At 33.5% G+C, this 22,435-nt stretch overlaps 1 protein-coding gene across 1 annotated transcript; it reads left to right on the plus strand.

Moving 5' to 3' along the window:
• Positions 1-17,104: 17,104 nt before the first annotated feature.
• Positions 17,105-17,791, plus strand: LOC140435892 (SCAN domain-containing protein 3-like). The gene has a single exon (XM_072524606.1). It carries the CDS (start codon positions 17,105-17,107, stop codon positions 17,789-17,791), a length of 687 nt encoding a protein of 228 aa, XP_072380707.1.
• The last annotated feature ends 4,644 nt before the right edge of the window (positions 17,792-22,435 follow it).

A 22,435-nucleotide genomic window follows, 5' to 3' on the forward strand; every position in this document is an offset into this window, starting at 1 on the left:
ACTACTAATGCAAAAATAAACAACTTTTAGTCCTAAAAGGAAGTCCAACCTAGAAATTATGAAAACGGTCTAATATCTTAAGAAATGCACTTAAAAATAAAAAAACTGTTTTCAGTATTTTCAAAAATCTATCGAATGAAACTAAACACGGCCCCCCAGCTACACCACCAGAGCGGGGAGGGGCAACTTCCCAATGTTAAATGAGAACCTCAATTTTTTTATTGCAGATTTGGATTCATCACAAAGAAGTAGGTACCTCTCACAAAAAAATTTTTTCGAAATGTTGATAGATGGCGCTATAATCGGAAAAACGATTTGTGATCGTGACACCCTAGGAAGATTATGTCTAATATCTCAAAAAATACACTTCCAAATGAAAAACTAAAAAGTAGTGTTCAATATTTTATAAAATCTATCAAATAGCATGAAACACGACCATCCGCCCCTCTCTGTGGGGAAGGGGCGTGGAGCAACTTTAAAATCTTAAATTAAAAACCACATTTTTTATTGCGAATTAGGATTCTACGTGCAAAGTAAACAAATTTGTTTGAATTTTTTTGCAATTAGCGATATATGGCGCTATGATCACAGAAAAGCATATACAGACGTCTGCAAACTAATTTTTATGACGTTGAATACAGTTTTTTAAGAATGTTTTAGTTGTTAGTAGCTAACACCTTCTTCAAACAACATCCTAGAAGGCTATACACCTGGAACTCACCTGCCGACAGAAAAGTTAAAATTGTTAGAAATCAAATTGACTTAACAACAACCACATTAACTGCAGCAAAATTGATGCTAGGAACTAAAGAAAGGAAAGATGACCAAGGGTTTGATAATGAAGGTAAGGGACATTAAAAAAAAAGAAATGAAGCACATAAAATATATTTGACTAGACTAACTCAATGAAGAAAAATGGTATTTAAAAACAAAAGGTAAATAGTTGATAAACTGTGTAGACATAAAAAGAGAAAACGCATAAACAAACAGTTAATGGACATGGAAATAAACTTCAGAGAAGACAAAACACAAAATGCGTATAAATTTATCAAACAAATAAAACAAGGATATAAACCAAAAACTAATATGCGCAGTAATAAAAATGGCGAAATAACCACTATCACTAAAAAATAAAGAAACTTGGAAAACATATTTTGAAAAACTGCTGACCGAAAATTCTCACAATAATGATGTAGAACACAAAAAACATGAACTATTGGAAGAAGCGGAAAATAAAGAGAAGGAGATAAAGCCGATCAAAGAGATTGAAAGAACAATCAAACTGCAGAAAAATAACAATAACAAAGAAAAATCAAGTTGGAAGGAAGAGAAATATCGAAATGAATATATAGGGTCATACATAGAATATGGAGATAAGAAAAAAAGGCAAGAGAGAGGAAAAAGAGTACTACCTGCTTAATCCATTAAAAGGGCGATAAACTCCTCAGTCAAAACTATAAGGGAATCTACCTGCTATGTTGTGACTATAAAATATTTATCAGTATACTTAACCATAGACTACAAACCCTCGCAGAGAAGATCATTGATGAATATCAGGCAGAATTTGTAGCATTTCCATTTTTCTCTCATATGTATTAAAACACCGAAAATATTTTCAATGTTTTTGCGTCGCTGAGATTGATAATAAATGGAGACCTTCCAAAAGTAAATGACCAAGAGGAAGACCACAGATGAGATGGGTTGATGACGTTTAAAGAATAGCCGGAACAAATTGGAAATATGTTGCTCAGTATAGAGACCGATGGAAGGATTTGGGAGAGGCCTATGTCCAAACATGGACGACAGAAGGCTAAGAAGAAGAAGAAGAGATTGATAATAATCATTTTAAATGTGTTTATATAAGACGGATGGTATTTCTTTGATGTTGATTCCGCTTAATATTGCGCGTGAAATAAATATCCACTGCCAAATGACTGACTAACTGAATCGCTGCCAAAGTCAGTCGGTTTCATCGTTTAGTCCGGATTTTCTTCTAATTCGTTATTGTGTTGTTCGTTTTTGTCATGGAAATATAGTATAAAGTGACAATAGCAGTTAAATGTGGATTTAAAGTGAATGTTAAGATTTTTATTCGAAAGAAATAGTTTGCGGCGTGTAGTTCTTCAAAGCCGGCAATTGTTTTGTGAATTTGTTGAGTTAATCACCGATTTGTTGTGTTGTGCCCTATATGGGAGATTTGTAAAGTAGCGCTACAACAATTTTAGAGGTAGACATGGTTTTAAGCAGGAGCGTTTGGGAGGCCGAGTTTTGAAGATTGCAGTTTCTTGTCATCCAGGATAATCTGAAGCCCAAATAGGAATTGTCTAATTTGTATGGTCACTTCAGACCAATCCCAGCTTGAGTAGGACACAGTTGTATCTTGTTTGCAGTGTTTTGGTTCAATTCCGATCCCAAACTTTCTTAAAGGAAATACATCAGCCAGAGTGATATAAGATACTTTTTGTTAAAATTTTTCCAAGTAAAAATAGACATTTTTCATTAATCAAAAATTTGCTTTCATGACAAAGTAAAAAATTGTAAATAAATGAAATTATAAGTTTAATGGATTAGCTAATTGTCATATTAGTTAAGTGCAAATAATTTTAAAATTTAATTAACATTTCCAAAAGTTTTGATGTTTCATTTCAACATGTAACAGTCTTCTTCTTTTTTATTGGGTAGTATCCCAGGGGAAATTTGCCCAGCTAATTCAGGTAGGATATTCTCAACTTGCTCTAGACAATCGAATATCCCCATATAACACTTATTTTATATTGAATGCACACTATGTTGAAACTTCTTCTTGGGCCAAACAGTTAGTATAGAAAAGACAATACAACACAGGATAAAACTTTTCTTGCTTGAGGGTAGCAACCAAGCTGAACACATACCAGAAATTCTACCAACGGATGATAGTCAGAGAACCCAGGTGTAAAAAAAGAGGAATTTGTAAGGTTATGTTATAGTAGAATATAAGAAAGAAATATATATTATAGATTGATTTTGGCTGGATTAAGAAAAATAATCAACAAATTTAGTCTTTGAGGATTAAGATTGGATAGGAGAGAGCAAATCTCTATAGGAGTTTGTAGTTTTGTTTTAACCAATTCTTTGTAGAGGTCAAAATTTGGAAAAATGTTTACTGGACACTCTAGGATAATATGATTTAGATATCCAATTTGACCACATTCACAGTATGGGTTGTCCCGAATACCTATGCGGAATAAATGAACTGGAGTGGAACAATGTCCTGTTCTCATTCTAATTACTGTGGTGATATTCCTTCTGTCTTTATAAGAAAATTGATTGAACCATGGTGATTTATTTCATTTATTGACTATTTTACTATAAAACGACCCTTTTGATATGTTTGAATTCCATTCTTGTGCGAGTCCAAATTACCTTTTTAATATAAAATAAGTAGTTTGAATAATGCCATTTAACTTTGGCTGACATTTTTAGTGATCTTCCTATGTTTGCCAATTTGTCCGCAACACAATTTCCCTTAATATCCCAATGCCCTGGAATCCATGCCAGAATAATACTGATGTTCTGTTAATTGACTTCTATAATGCCCCTTTTGGTAATGATAGAGGTATGTTTAGTTCTCTTTATATCCTTTTCCAAGATAAATTGAACCGCATGATTAATTGTAATAATCTCTGCAATGCAAACTTTAGTCTGCGTAGGGAGTTTACTAGAGTATGAGTATTCAAAGTCAGGACAAAAAATACCAAATCCTGCTGAGCTCTTAATATCAACTGACCCATCTGTAAAGATTATAGTGTGAAGTGGATTGTCAAGTGAGATTCTTTGAAATTGAATTAATGCATGTTCATCCCTTTATTAGATTGCACATTCCTAATAGGGATAGAAGTTAATTGATATTCTTTTTTACTTTCTTTATTCCAGTAATTATGATTTGATTGCATTAATATCTATAATTGATTCAAGACAGAAATTATTGGATTATTAATTAGCATCAGATTTTTAGGAGCAATTTAGAATTAAGCCATTCCCATCTGTACTTGAAAGAAATTTGACCACTTTCACCTAAAAATGCATGGATAGGGGTAGATCTCATACATCCGGTTATGATACGAATACTCTTATATTGTAATTTATCTAACCTGTTGATTAGCGCCTTAGGACAATCCAATAATATTTGACATCCATAATCTAAAAGACTCTGTATCAAACCATTATGAACTATCTGGAGAGTTTTAGGATCACTACCCCAATATGTTCCACATAAAACTCTCGTTACATTCAAGCTACGACTTACTTTTAATTTTATTAAATCCACGTATGATTTCCACTTAAGGTTTTTTTGAATACCTATCCCTAAATATTTCACTGTATCCACCCATTTAATTGCATGACCTCTAATTCTTACGTTCGAAGGATTAACTTTACGATTCCCTTTTTGAAATATAATTACTAAGAACTAATTGTAAGATAGATTAAAGTTGTATTCTAATATGCCCGTTTGTTTCCACGAGATAGGAACCTGTCCATTCCGGATACATTAATTATGGAATTGAATTAAGAGTAATGATCCAGAGTACGGTAAATTTTTTAACATGAGAGTATGAAACCTGATCTGCACCCACAGTAGAATCAGTTTTAGAAAGAAGAATATTGTGATATTCATTAAATGATATGAGATTCTCAGAATACTGCAGAGGACTGAAAAGAAATTCAAAGCCTCCAGAAATAGGTGAGAGAGATGTTAAAATTTCCTGGGCTACCTCCTCAGGTGGCAATTGAGATAAAAGAGACAATTTACTATCAGAAACCTTGTGAATTTTATTCCAAATATCTTTAAGGGGAGTTTTTCTATTAGTTTGCTACAAAAGGATCTAAAGCTTATTTTTCGCTTTAATTTTAGAAATTTTCTAGCTTTCGCTATGAATTTTTTAGCCTCTATATAGTTTTCAACACTAAATTTTTAAATATAATAATAGCTAAAACTCTCTTTTGTATTATATGAGCAATGAATCATCCCACCATGGAATGTGATATTTGTTGTTGTGAGAGGAGGTCTAAGGAATTGATGTGTCTGCCACTGATGATATTATATTTGATACAATTTTTATAGTCCTCAATTAAAAACGATGAGAAAATACACTCTAGATTTTCATGAAAAGAAAACCAATCAGCCTTTTTGAAATTTCTTTTTTTAGAAACCTGATTATTGTCCTGTGTTGGGATACAGATATGGCATAGAATGGGAAAATGATCACTAGATCCTGTATTTAGAATAGATGCCCATCCACCAATTTTAGGTGCCACATCTATCGAAGCCAATGATAAGTCAACTACTGATTTGCTGTCACCAGGACGAACCAATCTTGTTGGAGAACCATCATTAAAAAAAATAACTTAAGATCTGCAGTTTGCAAAATATTTCTGCCATTAACACTATCTCTTAAGCTTCCCCATGCTCTATGATTACAATTTAAATCACCCATGATAAGTATAGGTTTGTTGATCGAGTTGACCAAAGAAGATCAGCATGTTTTGGAAATGAGATTGTCCAAAGGACAATACATATTTAAATTATACTTGGGTAAAAAGGTTAGTTGAAATTGAACATTTGAATTAAAACCAGGATTGTTAATATGAATATCCCGAAAATCTATATTGTATTTGATAAGGGTAATTAAGCCCCCATATCCATCACCTCGATCCTTTCTGATAATGTGATATCCTCTGCATCTAATTATGTGTTGGTTAGATAGCCAAGACTCACTAATGAGGACAATATCAGGGTTATAGTCTTTATAAGGACTTTTAAGTTATCAACATTGGTATTATAAGATCTTATATTCCATTGTATAATAGTTAGTGGGGCGTAATGATGGAAAATATAAAATGTTAAAAACACGTGTGTACTAGGTCAAGACGAGAGGGGAATCAGTATTCTGAGTCCTCAGACCCAGATACCTCCATCCCTCCTCGTTCCTGACTAGTACTTATGGCATTATGTGATACACTTTTGTTTTTATGATTACCAATCTCTACATTTAATCCAACATGATCCTTAGGAGAACTATAATTTGTATTAATCAATTCACCAATAAATGTCATAACCATATCCCTGTGATTTTGATTCAGCATTAATATAGCCTGGTTTAAATCTCTTTGGGTCTGAGAGTTATTTATAAAGTGACTAGGAGCTTCTTTGGGGGATCTTCCATGAGGATTGTTCAATACTTTAGAATGAGAACTTTAATCAAAGCCTACATTTAAAGTCTTTTCCTTTTTGATGAAGAGGATTTTGTAATCTGACTGTAGGAAACAGAATTTGAAGACAGGGATGTAGCAACTGATCTCCTCTCTTGAACTGAAATGCTATTAGCAGGGATAGATTATTTACAAGATTAGAAAAATCCTTAATATTCAACTTTGGGCTAGATGTTTCCCTTGGAATGTTTTGGTTAGCTTTATAATAGGATAAGTTGGCAAACGACATAAGTACCTTAATACTCTTTGGGATGTCTGGAGTCATGATCTGGTGTTTTACAGAACATACAAAACCTACTGCACCCTACAAACGAGGGAGAATCATGATTTGCACCACATGTAACACATCTGTTTTTTTCCTTGCATTGAGAAACAGAATGCCCATATAAAAGACAGTTGTGATATTGGAGAACTGGACTAACAAAGGGTATCACCCTCATAGGCAGACCATAAATTTCAATTTCTTTGGGGATATTATTTCCTGAAAAAGTTAAAAAGATAGTACCTGTAGGGATGAAAATGGTTTCTGAATTATCTTGCATAATCTTTTCTATTCATTCTTTTAACAGAGATAAATCTACAAAAGGGTAGATTAGTAGAAGTTGACATTTTCATTTCCTCTTCTGACAAAGATTTAAAAACTTCCCTGACAATACCTTTACAAGAGATAAGATGAGTGGGAATGAAAACCTCATAACCTAATTCTTCCCAATCCTTCCTAAGGATAAACGAATTGGCAGATTGTCTGTCCTTGAATACTACCCCAACTCTATTTTTTTTTCCTTTCTATCAAACTTAGCAATCTCTTTTAAATTAAAGATAGTCTTGGCAATACTTAGGATATAATAGATACCCACATTACTATTTTTACCCTGAACAAAGATCTCAAAGGACCCCAAATCTGATTCAGAATATAAACTTTTTTCTTTAGTGTTTACTTTCTCTATTGCATTATTTTGAGACAGATTTTGACTTATATTAGGGTCGGGATCTGGTGGCCGGTAGGGAGGAATTTCGTCCGCCATAATGATGAACGTTAACAAAGTTTAAATCTACCAAAACGTTTAGATGTGGTTTGACTATAATAGAAGATTAGGAAATATGTAAAGGAAGAGGATCACAAAGAAAATGTTAGTAAGGCCCTTACTTGTATTTCGTAGAATAAATCCAGCAATCTCTTCGAACACGAGACAACCATTCACCATCAAAATTCGAAGAAAACCAACCTGAAATGACAATTATCCAAGCTTTGATTTCTAATCCAAAATAAGCGCAAATGCGTGAAATATACTATACTTTGTGAAGCCCTTGTAGCAAAACATTTGCAACCAGATGTAAATAAAGTGTTGGAACAAGTCATAACAATAATAAATTTTATTAAAGCTCGCTCATTGAACAGTGGCCTTTTCAAAATAATGTGTCGCGAATTGGGATCAGAATACGAAAATCTACTGTAACATACGGAGGTCAGGTGGTTATCGCGAGGAAAAATACTCCAACGTGTATTTGATCTCAAAGATGAAATCAGAATATTTCTACTGGAACGGGAACCAAAGCTAGCGGAATATTTCTTGAATGAAAATTGGCTGGCAACAGTTGGCTATCTTTCGGACATTTTTGAAAAACTTAATGATTTGAATCAATCGTTGCAAGGGAAGAGTACAAATGTAATAATTTTGGCTAACAATCAGTGCTGAAAACTACAAGATGTTTGCATGTTTGGAGAAATTTTCTGAAGAAAACAATATAAAGCTCGAAGAAGAAATTAAAACCAAAATCATCATGCATCTTACAAGCCTTAAGCAAGACTTGGTAATACGATTCCCAGATACGTCACACGACGACCAATGGATAATTAATCCAGTCACTTGTGATCTTAACACTGTGAAGATGAACTTAAAAGAAAAGGAGCAGCTGATCGATTTATTGTCCGATGAAAGCCTTCGATCTATTATCAAAACTACGGATCTATCCAAGTTCTGGAGAATGATGGAAAAGGAATATCCACTGTTATGTGTTATATGCATAGTTTGTTCTAATATTACTTTCCAAAATAAATAAACCCTTCAACATAATTTACGAAATAAAAACAGCTAAGTACAACATGGAGGATATTTGAAGTTTACCTTAATTTCGTCCTGAACCAACCTTTGCACTTGTTAATTTAGTGATTTTTTTTCTGGGGTCGTTCATAACTCTTTTTTTAATTTTGGGGTCGCAATATCAAAAAGGTTGCGGACCGCTGTTTTAAGGAATCTTTAACTGCGATAATAAGGAATTATGATACTCATGTTTTCAATTAAAATGCTGGAGGGTTTCACAAAGTTTCTCTTAGAACACAAACACCGCTCTGGACGACTATTACAGCTTCCAAACTACAGTTTTTGCTGTTGTTCCCATCCGTGAAGGGGTATTCTAAAATAACTTATAACATTTTCATTACTTTTCTTTTAAGTACAGCTTACGTTACCTGTGTTTAATTTGTCAATGCAAATTTATATCGACTAGTTACTATTGCATACAAAAGTACCTAATAAACTGAGTAAAAAAGCAATTATATTCTTTTTAAACATTTACCGCATCTTTAGACGTTGCTTTTTATAGAGTGAAAATACCATAAACCAACAAATATATAGATTCGTTTTGTCTTTGCCACCCCTTGTGGAAATGCCAATTTCGTTATCGCCCCAATACTTTGGATTTATACCTGCTTTTTCGGTCGATACATCATCGATGACTCATTTTTAACGTCTCCCCAACTTTTGCTTTTCTTGAGGGGAATTCTGGAATTGAGTTTGCCCCGTGTAGTAATCACTCTTACTGATGGCATTAACATATGTTAACATCCAATAACATCGAATAATACGTAGGGAAATTAATTAAAAAGAACGTATTAATACAATGCTAAATATTGTTTATATGTCATACTTCTACATCTATTGGATTAGGAACTAAGAGGAAAAGATGAAAGTAATATTATTCAATCCACTCTCATCTGTTCTCTATTCTGGTATTGTTTGGTAGTATTATAAAAGAGAAGTATTTGATTTCAGTGTCACTTACTTTATAAAATTAAAAGGCTGATGTACACACTTATGACAAATTAAAAGTTAGAAAAGGGAAAGTATTTTTAAAGTGTGTAAAAGATTTTAATTCCTAGCTGAGAGCTTTCGGCTGCTTACAAGACCAGAGCTATGGTCAAAATAAAGTATCCTACTAGGAGATATCATGTAGTAAGCAAAAAATTGCTGGTTCTATTTTTTATTTTCTTTTTTAAAGAAGGAAAAAACACACAAAGGACTGTGCACTGGACTCTACAAAAACATATTAAAAAAGTTAAAGCAGCAGATAAAGTTTTTAGTTAGAGTTACTTTATAGTCGAAGATCCCACTGCATGATCAGTACGTCCATAATATAATTAATCAAACTCACATTTTTACAAACATTTAAAATTAGGGGGATACTTTGATAATAGATTGGCAGTCAAAAAGTGGCGGCAAATATTTTTAATTCAATTAATATTAATTAATTTTTGAGCAAAAATTTTATAAAATATAAAATTATAAAATAGGCTGCTCATAACGTATCAAATTAAATTTAATTTTTTTCTTAACATGATGATATAAGGTTGCCTGAGAAAAAATGGACGCAAATTAGGATTGCCAGCTGTTAAAAATGCGAGGAATTAAAGATAAAATAAAAGACAGCTAGCGCGCAACGGTACTAGTTTAAAGTGTCAGTTATGTGAGTTTTAAAAGCATGCGTCGATCACGTCTTCTAGATAGAACATGTTGTTTGGTGATTCTAGGCCAATCCAATACTCGCATTTTGAAGGCGGGAATACGTCATCCATACGATAATTTTAAAATTGTTCATAAATTTCAACGCTAATAAAAAGTTCAAAAACTTGCAGTATATTTTGGGATTTTCTTGGGTATATGCATATTAAGCTGTTCCTATATTGGTAGTAGTATATATATGTATATATATATATATATATATATATATATATATATATATATACATATATATATATATATATACATATATATATATATATATATATATATATATATATATATATATATATAATCGAGATATAAAAAAATAGTTAACCAATAGCCCTTTTATTGACTCCAACCGATCCAAAACAGTTATATATTTTTTCCAAACGAGTCACAAGTACTTCTTTTTCTTATTCTTATATATATATATATATATATATATATATATATATATATATATATATATATATATATATATATATATATATATATATATATATATATATATATATAACTAGTGAGAGCGATATCAGGTTTTTCGGTCAAAACAGGTAGCCAGGGATGTTATATTGGACAAACCGGACAGCGACTGAAACAGCGCATCACACAACACAAAAGTGACTGCCAAAGAAAACATGCGCTGTTGTCGAACACTTTATAAAAACAGGCCACCAGTTTGATTATGGTATAGTCCTTTTCCATCATATTGATAGCACATTATGTATGCAAATCCTCAACAGGTCAAAAAACCATAGGCGTCACCCTATACTTGTTTTGAAATAAATAAAAAAAATTAATATTTTAAGATGCCGTCAACAATTCATTATCTTTTAAAAAATCTTCTGTAAAATAAGTGTCCACTAATCTCACTATACCTTTTTGTGCGTAAAAAACGTCGGTATATATGCCACATGATTATTGTTAATTATACACGGGTGGTTAACAAGAGAATTTAATGTTTCACGAAATAAATTAATGTAAACAGTAATTTAAAGGTGATTATTTTTTTCTATACAAGTTATCGCCTGACACAAAAAGAATACCTTCTTTGAACGATTACCTGGAATTACTGATAAAGCTTCACTAATGATAGTTTAAGTAGTTTTTATGCCACATTACAGCTTATGCCAATAATATAAATTAGAAATTGTTTGCATCTTCCATTTAGTTTGTAGATGTACATTGTTCATGTCTTAGCTACCTACGTTTTTGGTGTCGATATTTTGTTATTTGCATTTAAAAATGACGTCGACAACAGGTTTTATTCCGGTTAAGTGTAGTTTTAAAGGTGCCTTTAGTCTAAGAGAAAAAAATATAATATTAAATGTACACGATGCACTTGTACATCAACGCCCTTTAAGTAATGTTCGTGAACTCGTTAACATGTGTTCAAATATGACAGGGGTTGGAGAAGCAACAATTTATAGATTCCTAAAAGAAAGAAAAGGAGGATATATAACGTAAAAATATTGCAATCATTAAGCAATTACAAAAATAGATTGTTTCTCGAGATGTGTCATATCAACCGAACTAAAAAAAAACAGACACTAGTAATCTTAGTAATATATATTGTAACATTTTAAACACTTTATAGTAATGTCAAAAATAACATAAGGTTACCTCTCTATATAACTTTACTCAGGCTTTAATATCTAAGCAAAAAAGTTAATGTATTTTAAAAATCGTATTAGCAATTATTTTAGTTATATCTCCTTTAGATGCAGCCATTCGTGCTGCTACTCGTGTTGCCCACTATCCTGCCCTAAATAATTCCACGGCAGCATTTAAAACAAATTACTGTTTACATACAGGTACCACAGTGCTGCATCAGTGTACCATCAGCAACGGGGGGCATGGAAATTACTGCGGCGACAGCTCTGTGCGTTTTAAGTTTACACAATTATCTTGACGTTTTAAAAACAAATGAGATAGAAAAAAAACGTCGATGTCTGAAAAAAACTGACTTCTGAGGAATCTGGAAAAACTTTTGCAGAATGTCAAGCACATCTTTTGATTTTTGTTTTAAAAAAATTGACCCCATGATAAAAAAGAGACTATAGTAAGAATTCCAATACCACAAAAAATACGCTTGGCAATAACATTACGATATTTGGCCACTGGTGACAGTTATCAAAGTTTGCATTATTTATTTAAAGTATTCGTCTTCTTCTTATTGCGCCGTCTCCTTTCGAAGGTTGGTGATCCAAATGGGAATTGTAGCTTTGGAAACTGCTGCACGTAAGATATCTGTGAATGAGCGGTCAAACCATCTCCTCAGGTCTTTTAGCCAATAGATTTAAAGTATCATCACCAGTAATTTCGCTGATTGTGCCGGAAGTTTGTAAAACAATTAATACCGTTTTAAAGGACCAAATTTAAATTCAAAGGACAAACCGCATTGCCTACATTGTGGTTTTTTTGTGATCTTTATGTGAAAAATCCCACAACAATCTCTCACTAGCATATAGCTCTAAAAACTTCACCACTTGGTCATTGCTCCACTCAACCATAGTTACCGAAAAATGTATCAAACAATAAACAAATAAGTACGTGCACCGACAAGACAGCGAGTAGCATGTAAACAGTCACTGTCACTCGCACTGCAAGTCCTTTGATTTCCGTTAAAAAAACCGCCAACGAAGGGAGCGTACGACAGCGGTAGTGGCATGAGTAATGGCAGCGCAAGCGACGTATTTACATCCTCATGCTGCCAACTTTCCTGATCAATTCCCTGCTCACTGTCGCGGAAGTGAGCTGCATGTAAAGGGGGTATTAGACAAGGCGAAAAGCTCGGTTTATTCGTAAAAAGATTCTCATAAGATTTTTTTACATATTTATTTTCATGAGATACCCAAAATAAGGTTCAATAGATCGCCCAGGCGAAAAGTGAAAAGTTGTTCAAATTTTTTGTATTACTTTTCTTTCGCGCCTCGTATATTTATCTCCGGCCAGCTATGCCCCACTCAATGTTTTGTCTAGTCACTCCCATGGTACAGTCACTCCCATGTTTAGTTTAGATTGAAATCAACAAGAATCTGTTCAGTGCGCTATGAAAGTTGTCAGTATCGGGATGTTAGTAAAAATCTAACGCGGTACTTATTACGTAGTTACGAATTTTGAATTATATTAAAATATTTTTTGTGAGCTAGACTAAATTTGGACTTTGTTGTTGTTTGTGATGGCGTACGAGAGCGAAACAGCAACGGTTACTAGCCCTTTGAGAGGCTATAGAAGATGATATGCAACAAGATGAAGTCGATCAATCGGACACAGATGTTTCAGAGGCCGCTTTCCCAAGTGACGAAATAGATAAAGAGAATGTACAAGGTACTGCCTCTACACAATCACATTTAGAAGGATCTGAAAGAAGTGGTCCCTATTATACTGGTAAAGATGGTACTAAATGGTTAGTGCACCAAAATCAAAACAAAATTGGAAAAACCAGCCCTCAAAATATTGTTACACAGATACCAGGTGTAAAAGGTGTTGCAAAAGAAGTCAAAACAATATTGGATTGTTGGAAACTTTTTTTCTTGGATGAAATCATTCAATATACTACAGATTGTACCAACGAGAAACTTCAAAAAATTAGACTCACCAGAAACATTACAGCCCTACAGATTTTGACGAAATAAGTGCATTTGTCGGGCTTTTATATCTTGCTGGTGTAAAAAGAGCCCAACATTTAAATACTTCAGAACTTTGGAGCACGGACGGAACGGCCTTAGAATACTTTGCTGCTACTATGTCAGAACGCCGTTTTCACTCTTTGATACAAGCTATTAGGTTTGATGATATTGAATCTAGAGTAAAAAGAATCCACGAAGATCATTTGGCGCCTGTGCAGTACGTTCTGGATAACTTTGTTGGGAAGTGTTTACAACATTACTCGGTGAGTAGTTACATAAAGTTCCGCCAGTATATTGCAAATAAACCTGAGATATATGGCATAAAAATCTACGCTGTTGTAGACTCTCGAATGTTTTATACACAACAACCAACTGGTTCGTATGAACTAAAGAACGATGCCCATAGTGTTGTAACAAGACTTTTAAGATATTGTAGTGGTACTGGACGAAATATAACTATGGACAATTACTTTACATCTGTATCTTTGGCTAATGACTTGGTACACAACCACCGTATAACGTTAGTTGGCACATTACGTAAGAACAAGCGTGAGGTTCCCCCAATTGTTTTTTTTTTTGCTTCGGGAGTAGATCCCAATAAATGCGTACTTACCTCATATGTACCAAAACCTAATAAAAATGTGCTGATGTTGTCGACATTTTACAAAGATGGTGAAATTGATCCAGAAAGTGGCGATGCAATGAAACCTTCAGTCATAACATTCTATAATCTAACAAAAGGAGCTGTTGATGTGGTGGACAGGATGAAGGTAGAATATTCGACTACAAGAATGAGCAACCGTTGGCCTTTAACTGTTTTTTGTTCTTTACTTAATATTGCTGGCATAAATTCACAAATTGTGAAAAAAATGTTTACTACAGCAATACAGACACAAAGCTCAAACGAAGAATATAACTGATAGATCTTGCTAAGCAACTTACGAAGCCCCATATTTTCGTCTATCAAGTATTGCATCACTGTCAATTTCACTAAGGCAAAAAATTAGAAATGTTCTAAGAAATAAAGCCATTTCAGTTGATGTTGCCGAACTAAATGATGCGAATGCGAAACTTCGTTGTTTCTTTTGCCCGAAGAGAAAAACAGATTTACTCAGCACCGATGGCATACATGTTTGAAATCCGTATGTAAAGAGCATATTGCAGTAACAGTTTTGACTTGCGCTGACTGTATTAACAGAGGAGAAGATTCCTAAATTAATAACTTGTTATATTTCGTTGTTAATTTTTTTTAATTGTAAACAGTTCTTTAATAAAACCGTTAAAAAATTGCATAAAGTTGTCATTTGCAACAGTTATACTAAATTATATTTTATCATACCAGTCGTTCAATTTTCCAATAAATATATTAAATACATAAGTAAAATAACAATATAGGCTATGAAAAATACTGCCAAGTACCAAATACCTTGTAACAATAAACTTTTTCGACTCGGATAAATTTTTTTCAATTTTTTGGGCCATTCTAAACAAAATAGGTCTGTTGTGTGTTTTCTGTAAACTTGACCGTTTTCGAGTCTTTAAGTAAACTTTATCTATAGACAAACCTTGTAGTACTACGTTATTTGCTATATAAACTTTTTCTGCCTGCCTTAGCCTGCTTTGGTATACTTTAGTTTCTGTTTCGTTTATTCTTTTTCTTTTATTAGTTTTTGGTCAGTTTGGCTTGCTTCTTCGATTTTTTTTTCTCTAATTTATTTTGTTTTGTTTTAATTATCATTGTTTTCTGAATTCTCGTTGTTCGTTTTTGTCGTTAAATTCTGTATCATTAGAATAATTTAGTCTAATTTCGTCTTCGTTCGTCTTCCTTAGGTTTTGTTGGAGTTCGTAGCATGTCTTTTAATCTTTTTGATTAATTCTTCTTTTTTCCTCATTTCTTTTCATCTTTTTGTTATCCTGTGAAGTATTACTATCCGTTTTTATTTATATAATTATATTATTTCTAGTATTTTTAAAAATCATGAAAATTTCTGGTTCCGTTCAAATCATCTATTGTTTAAATATTTAATTTTGCAGGATTACTAAATTCGGTTCTGTCTCTTCTTTTAAGTTATTAATAGAAAGTAACTTAGTATTCTGTTGTCTGTTTTCTTGACTGTTTTTGTGAGTTATTTAAGTTTCTTGATAACGAGTTGTTAATGATCGATTTATTTTACTAATTTTAAAAGTTCAAAACTGTAAATATAGACTATGAATTTATTAATCGGAAAAGACATGCAATGACTTACAGTTTTCAATTGATATTTGATACTGTAAATGCACTGCACTTTATACTTTATTATTAGCTTAGTTTTAATTATTTTCTGTTTGTTTATACCACTGAAATTACACTTTTAGTAGAAGCTAAACTTTTATCGTGTTTCTGTTCCTGCTCAGAACCGGATTCTTCAAGATGTAATTCATCTTTTGTATAGTAGCGGTTCTCTTGGATATAGTAAAACTATTAAAAACATCTACAAAATAACAATATGTAAGTCAGAATAGATGGATAAAAACATAAGAAACCTATAGACATAGACAACAGAATACAACAGAGACGCGCATTAAGCCTATGCTCTTAAATGCAATCATAGATGGAATCGTCAAAAGCGTCAACAAAGAAAGATGATACATAATAAAATAATCTGTTACGCAAACGACGCAATATTCCAGAAGTGGAAATCGAAACGTCAAAATAGACGTAATTTTTTAAAGAAATTGTCGTTTATTATCAATAAATACAGTAAATAATATTAAAATATCCCAAAAAAAATAGCTTCAGACGCTATATTGATGGCCTAAGATGAAAATAGTCTACAAAGACTAGTTCACAGATTCAACTCAAGAGCAAAAAAATTTAATATGACAATCTCTGTAAAAAAAATAGTAATCAGTAAAGAAAACCGAGATCCTAATTAAAACTCGATGGTTTCAACAATAAACAAATAACGGAAGAAAAATATCTTAGCATTACACTATACAGCTGTGGAAAACTGGAGAGAGAAGAGATACACGTATTATACCAGGGCTTCCCAAACTGTGCGTCGCGACGCCCTGGAGCGTCACAGCGTCGTCCCAAGGAGTCGGGTGTCAGCGCGGACTTTAAATACAGAAAATATATTTATTTGATTTTAAATGAGTATAAAATATATGTATTAATAAATAAATAAAAAAATGTATAACATCAAGTCGATAGACCCTTAAATTATCCGAAATTGTTAAAAAAATTGTTCAATCCGAAAATAATCCGATGGTCCACGAAATTATTCGAAAATCGGATAATTATCCGGACATTGGCAACGCTGGAGTCGAGTGAGGGCCGGGCGCATTCTGTTTCGCTGGTCGGCTTTCTTCCCCCGTGTTCTCTACTGTCGCGCGTGTTATGTCATTTAGTCAAGCTTTTGTTTTGTTTTATTACGCACGCGGAGATTTTTGTTATCAACAATGGATACTTATATTCAAAGGAATAGAAAACGAAGTGAAGAATCAGTCGAGAGCAGTAATGTTAATGTAAGTACAAAGAAGAAATATGACGACCAATATTTGGATTTTGGATTTATCTGCGTTACTAAAGGGAATGTAGTCTTTCCACAATGTGTTGTTTATCACAAAGTGTTGGCGGCTGAAAGTATGCTTCCTAATGAACTAAAACGGCATTTGGAATCAACTCACAGTCATTTACAAGGTGACCCAAGAGACTTTTTTGTAAGAAAATTGCGAGAGCTAAAACATCAGACCACAGCTTTGGTTTCAAGAGCATCAATTCCTACCAAAGCATTGCTCGCCTCTTACATGGTAGCTTACCGTGTTGCCAAATGTAAAAAAACACATACGATCGCTGAGGAACTGATTTTACCTGCAGCGGCTAATATGGTAATAGTGATGATTGGAGAATCGGCAGCTAAAGAAATAAAAAATGTACCTCTTTCAAACAATACGGTTAGTCGCCGTATTCACGATATGGGAGAAGATATTAATGAGCAAATTGTGGGGAAGGTTTCAGGTTTATTTGCCATTCAACTGGACGAAGCGACTGATAGTAATGATGATGCTCAATTGATATGTTATGTACGGTGCATACAAGAAACGAATATATGTGAAGATTTGTTATTTTGCAAAAAAAATATATGAAAGTTGTAAAGTTACTGATTTATTCGAGATTTTAAACTCATATATGATTGAAAATAATATTCGCTGGGATAACTGTGTGGGCGTCTGTATAGACGGTGCCCGAGCGATGTCTGGACAGTATAGAGGATTACAAGCTCTCATCAAAACCAAGTCTCAAAGCGTAAAATGAACACATTGTGTCATACATAGAGAGGCCTTGGCAGCAAAGAACGTTACACCTGAATTAATATAAAAAATAAAAATAAAAATAAAAATAAAAACGTTTATTGCCTAATAATAATTTGACATTTCATTAAATATTTCATTTATTCTTGATGATTTGACCTCTCGGCATCCTGGACTTCTTTGTGTGGATTTATCCTCGTCTTCTTCTGTAGGTACTAATTTAAGGCACCGTACCTACTTCCCTGCTACCTGAATTAAGTGTTGTGATAGATAGCATTATTAAAGTGGTGAACTACATTAAAACACGACCCGTGAAATCAAGACTTTTCCATAAATTTTGTGAAGAAATGGGGGCCCAGCACACCTCTTTAATTCATTATTGCAGCTCTCGTTGACTGTCTAAAGGCAACGTACTCGTACGTGTATACGAATTAAGAAATGAATTTTACACGTGTCTACATACAGAATCACATGATGATGCGCAAAACTTTATTAATTCAGACTTTATAATAAAATTAGCATACCTCTGTGATATATTTAACAAATTAAATGATCTTAATAAGTCTTTGCAGGGAAACAATAGTCATATTCTGCAATTGGCAGATAAAATTACTGGTTTTCAGAAGAAGTTGCTCTTATGGAAGAAAAAATTAGAAGATCAAACAATTGACTGTTTCCCTGTTTTACAAGGTATTCTACAAAAAAATCGATAGAAATCCTTGATCCCTCTTTAAAAAATATGTTTACACAATACATGTTATCATTGAGCGAACATTTTGAGAAATATTTTCCCCAAGATATGGAGTAGTACGACTGGGTAAGAAACGCTTTCCTGTCATCCCCGCCATCGACACTTTTAACAGAGAAAGAAGAACAACTGGCAGAATTGTCCTATGATTCCAGCCTAAAGCTTCAATACGACAAGAACAAACTGTTTAATTTTAAAGCTCACTTTCTCATGAATATCATGGCATCAGCACTACTGCATTAAAGGTTTTATTACCATTTGCGGCTTCGTAATTGTGTAAAACGGGCTTTTCTGTAGTTGCAGTAATTAAAACAAGTACAGGTCAAACATAAACTTAGAAAAAGAAATGAGAGTAGCAATTTCCAAACTGTAGCCCCGGTTGTTATAACTATAATCTGTTACTAGGCTAGTACCAAAATTGGTAAGTATTATTGGGGGGCGTCGCAAAATAATAGCAAAGTCCCAAGGGCGTCACAGTACGAATAAGTTTGGGAAGCCCTGTATTATACTATAAAAGAACAATACAAGAAAAGACCAGAGTCGTCCAAAGGACAAGATAAATTACCAAACCTAGAAGAAGTATCGGTCAACCTCGCAAAAAATGGTGTGACAAAAGGACACACAGTAATTTTAGAAATTAGTTTAGTGTAAAACATATTAGAAATATAATTGAATTAACAAATTGAATTAAGTAAACAAGAGAATGTAAATGTTATCGTAATCTAATAGATATTCACTAAAAACTTTTATATCAAAAAAACCCTATATAAGAGGTATATATATTCTAAAAATGCCCTTTCGGGTTACATCACAAAACGTTTTCTGACCAATAAGTCCATCATCAGTACAGTTACCAGGTATACATGAGTAACGCCAATAAATATGTAGGTAAAAACCATTTAAATGTTGTTAACTTTATTAATTAATACATATCTGTTGATAAATTTAAATGGTGTTTTACTTTTAAATCGATTTACATCATGGCAACGCAAGACTCCCAGTGATTGCCAGCCCAAGAGAAGGTCCTCGGTAGCAACTATGGATGTTATCAAGCTCGTCGTTTAAGGTTGATGGCTGAAGAAACCTGTTCTTCTCTACCAGGTCTATTGCAAATAAATGGTTTGTAGAACATGACAGACCAATTGGGATGTAAACGATTTATCTTCGAATTCACACTTTTTTTTATTTCGGCCACACTACAAGAGTACTACCTCTTCTTCTTCTGAACATCGACTTAAATGGTGCAAAAAACGATTATCGTGTAATAGAGCGGGGTTGTCTTTAGTAATTAATCTCGATTCTGTTTAGGGATGCATGATGGCCGAGTCAGGGTCAGAAGACAACGTGGTGAAAGACGAAATCCACAGCCTTTTGTCGATTGGCACATGCACCGCACTGTTTAAGTTATGGTGTGAGGTGCAATCGCTTAATAATTCATGGTTAACTTTAATCTTTATAACATGAAACAAGACAGCTCAACGATAAATAGAAGAAATTCTACAATATCCAACTTTTCAGCAGGATAACAAAAGGACAGACATTGCGAGAGTCGCCATGGACTTCTTTAAACTGGTTGTAGCCAATCTTTTGGCTAGCCCATCGAGATTCCCAGATTTATACCCAATTGAGTATTGGTGGGAAGTGATGGGTCGGAGATTACTTAATTTAGGGCATCCTCTTTGAATTTTAAGAGCACTTCGAGATGAGTTAATTAAGGCATGAAACGAGGTACACCTGGAGGATATTGACCACCTAATCTGAAAGGGGCTCAGGCGCACCCAAGTGTTCCACCGAGGTGCATCAATACATTGTTATTAGATTTACCCCTGTAAGTTGTTTATTGTCTGTGTATTTTGCTACCCTGTATAATTGTAAAAATATTTTTAAAATATAAAACTTAAAATTTAGTACCTATATATGGGCATCAAACTATCAAGATACTTAAGATACTTAAAGCTTAGATAAAAGAAAGATAAACTGAAATAGAAAAAGAACGAATAGTAAAAACAGAGCCGCGGGATATCTCAATGATATTATATGAAGGAACAAAAATTTAAGAAAAGAGGTTGAAAGTAGAATTTAAAAATAATTTTTAGGCCCATATTGAACAATACTGAGGAAAACCGACTCGATAGAGTTAGAAAATAGAGAATGCTGTAAACCTCAGTAAATAAATGAAAATCCTCAGAAGAATTTATGAAAAAACACTTAGGGATAGAGCTATAAGCACAGATGTACGACGCATATATAAAATGAATAAACATTATCAATTGGTCAAAAAAAAATTAAGAATGGAGTTTAACAATAATATAGACGGGATGACAGGTGACAGTAGTAAAAACAGCAAAAAACGATTTCCCAGTGGGAAGGCGGTTAATGAGACAATCATAAAGACGATGGAATGATTATTACTGAAAATGCATTGAAAAACATGCAGACAACAATCAGCAAACATGCTTATAGAAGATAAAAAGAAAAAGATACAGGTATGTATGTATGTATGTACAGCGTTAACAGGCCTTTTAGGCCCATTGCTGGATGGATAATTTCCATCGTTTTCTATTCTTAGCTAACAGCTTCCAATCTCTGATTCCCATCTCTCTGACATCTTCCATTACTGCATCTCTCCATTTCTTTCTTGGTCTTCCTCTCTTTTTTTGCCCTCAGGTACTCTCCAAGCAATATTCTTGACTAGTCTATTACCTTGCATTCTTTCTAGATGGCCGAGCCACTCTAGTCTACGTTTTTTCACCACTTTTGTTATTGTAGGGTTAGCATACAACTGATACACTTCTGCATTAGTTCGTCTTCTCCATTCTCCCTCTACTACTTTTCCACCAAATATTCTGCGAAGTATCTTTCTTTCCCATGCTTCCAATGTGTTCTGTACGGTTTTATTCATAGTCCATGTCTCGGCAGCGTATAGCATTGTGGGTCTAATTATAGTTTTGTATATTCTTATTTTTGTATTACGAGATATATCTTTGGCCTTAATTATTTTGCTCATGGCTCCAGCACACCTGTTGCTCTTGGTCAGTCTCAGGTTGATTTCAGTTTCTTCTTTACATGTCTGATCAATAAGAGTACCTAAGTACATATATTCATCCACCTTCTCGAATTCTACAACTGATCCATTCTCCACCTCCAATTTAAAGGATCCCCTGGTGCTTATTCCTTTTTTGCTCGAGATCTCCATGTACTTCGATTTATTAGTATTAACTTTCAGTCCCATTTTAGAGCTTTCCCGAATCATTTTTTTTTTGTTATATTTGATAGTTCTTTTCCATTTCTTGCAATGAGAACCACATCATCAGCGTATGCTAAGCATTGGTGCTCCTTGTATAAAATAGTACCGGACCTATTTATCCCACTAATCGTTACAATTTTTTCTAGAACTATATTGAATAGCAATGTAGACAACGGGTCTCCTTGGCGAACACCTTTTTTCACTTCGAATTCTTCTGAGACTGTACCGTTGCATCTCACAGCACAAATGGTTTGTCTAATTGTCATTTTTACCAATCTTATTATTTTTTCTGGCACTTGGAATTCTTTTAGTGTTTCTATTAACTTGTTTCTGTTTATTGTATCGTAGGCAGCTTTGTAATCAATGAAAAGTACTTGTGCTGAAATGTTGTATTCATAGCAATTGGTCAGGATTTGTTTTAGCATAAAAATTTGATCGGTTGTTGATCTTCCTTTCCGAAATCCTCCCTGGTATTCTCCTAGAT

This window comes from Diabrotica undecimpunctata, chromosome 1 (genome assembly GCF_040954645.1).
Source record: "Diabrotica undecimpunctata isolate CICGRU chromosome 1, icDiaUnde3, whole genome shotgun sequence".
In the NCBI taxonomy this organism is placed as follows: domain Eukaryota; kingdom Metazoa; phylum Arthropoda; class Insecta; order Coleoptera; family Chrysomelidae; genus Diabrotica; species Diabrotica undecimpunctata.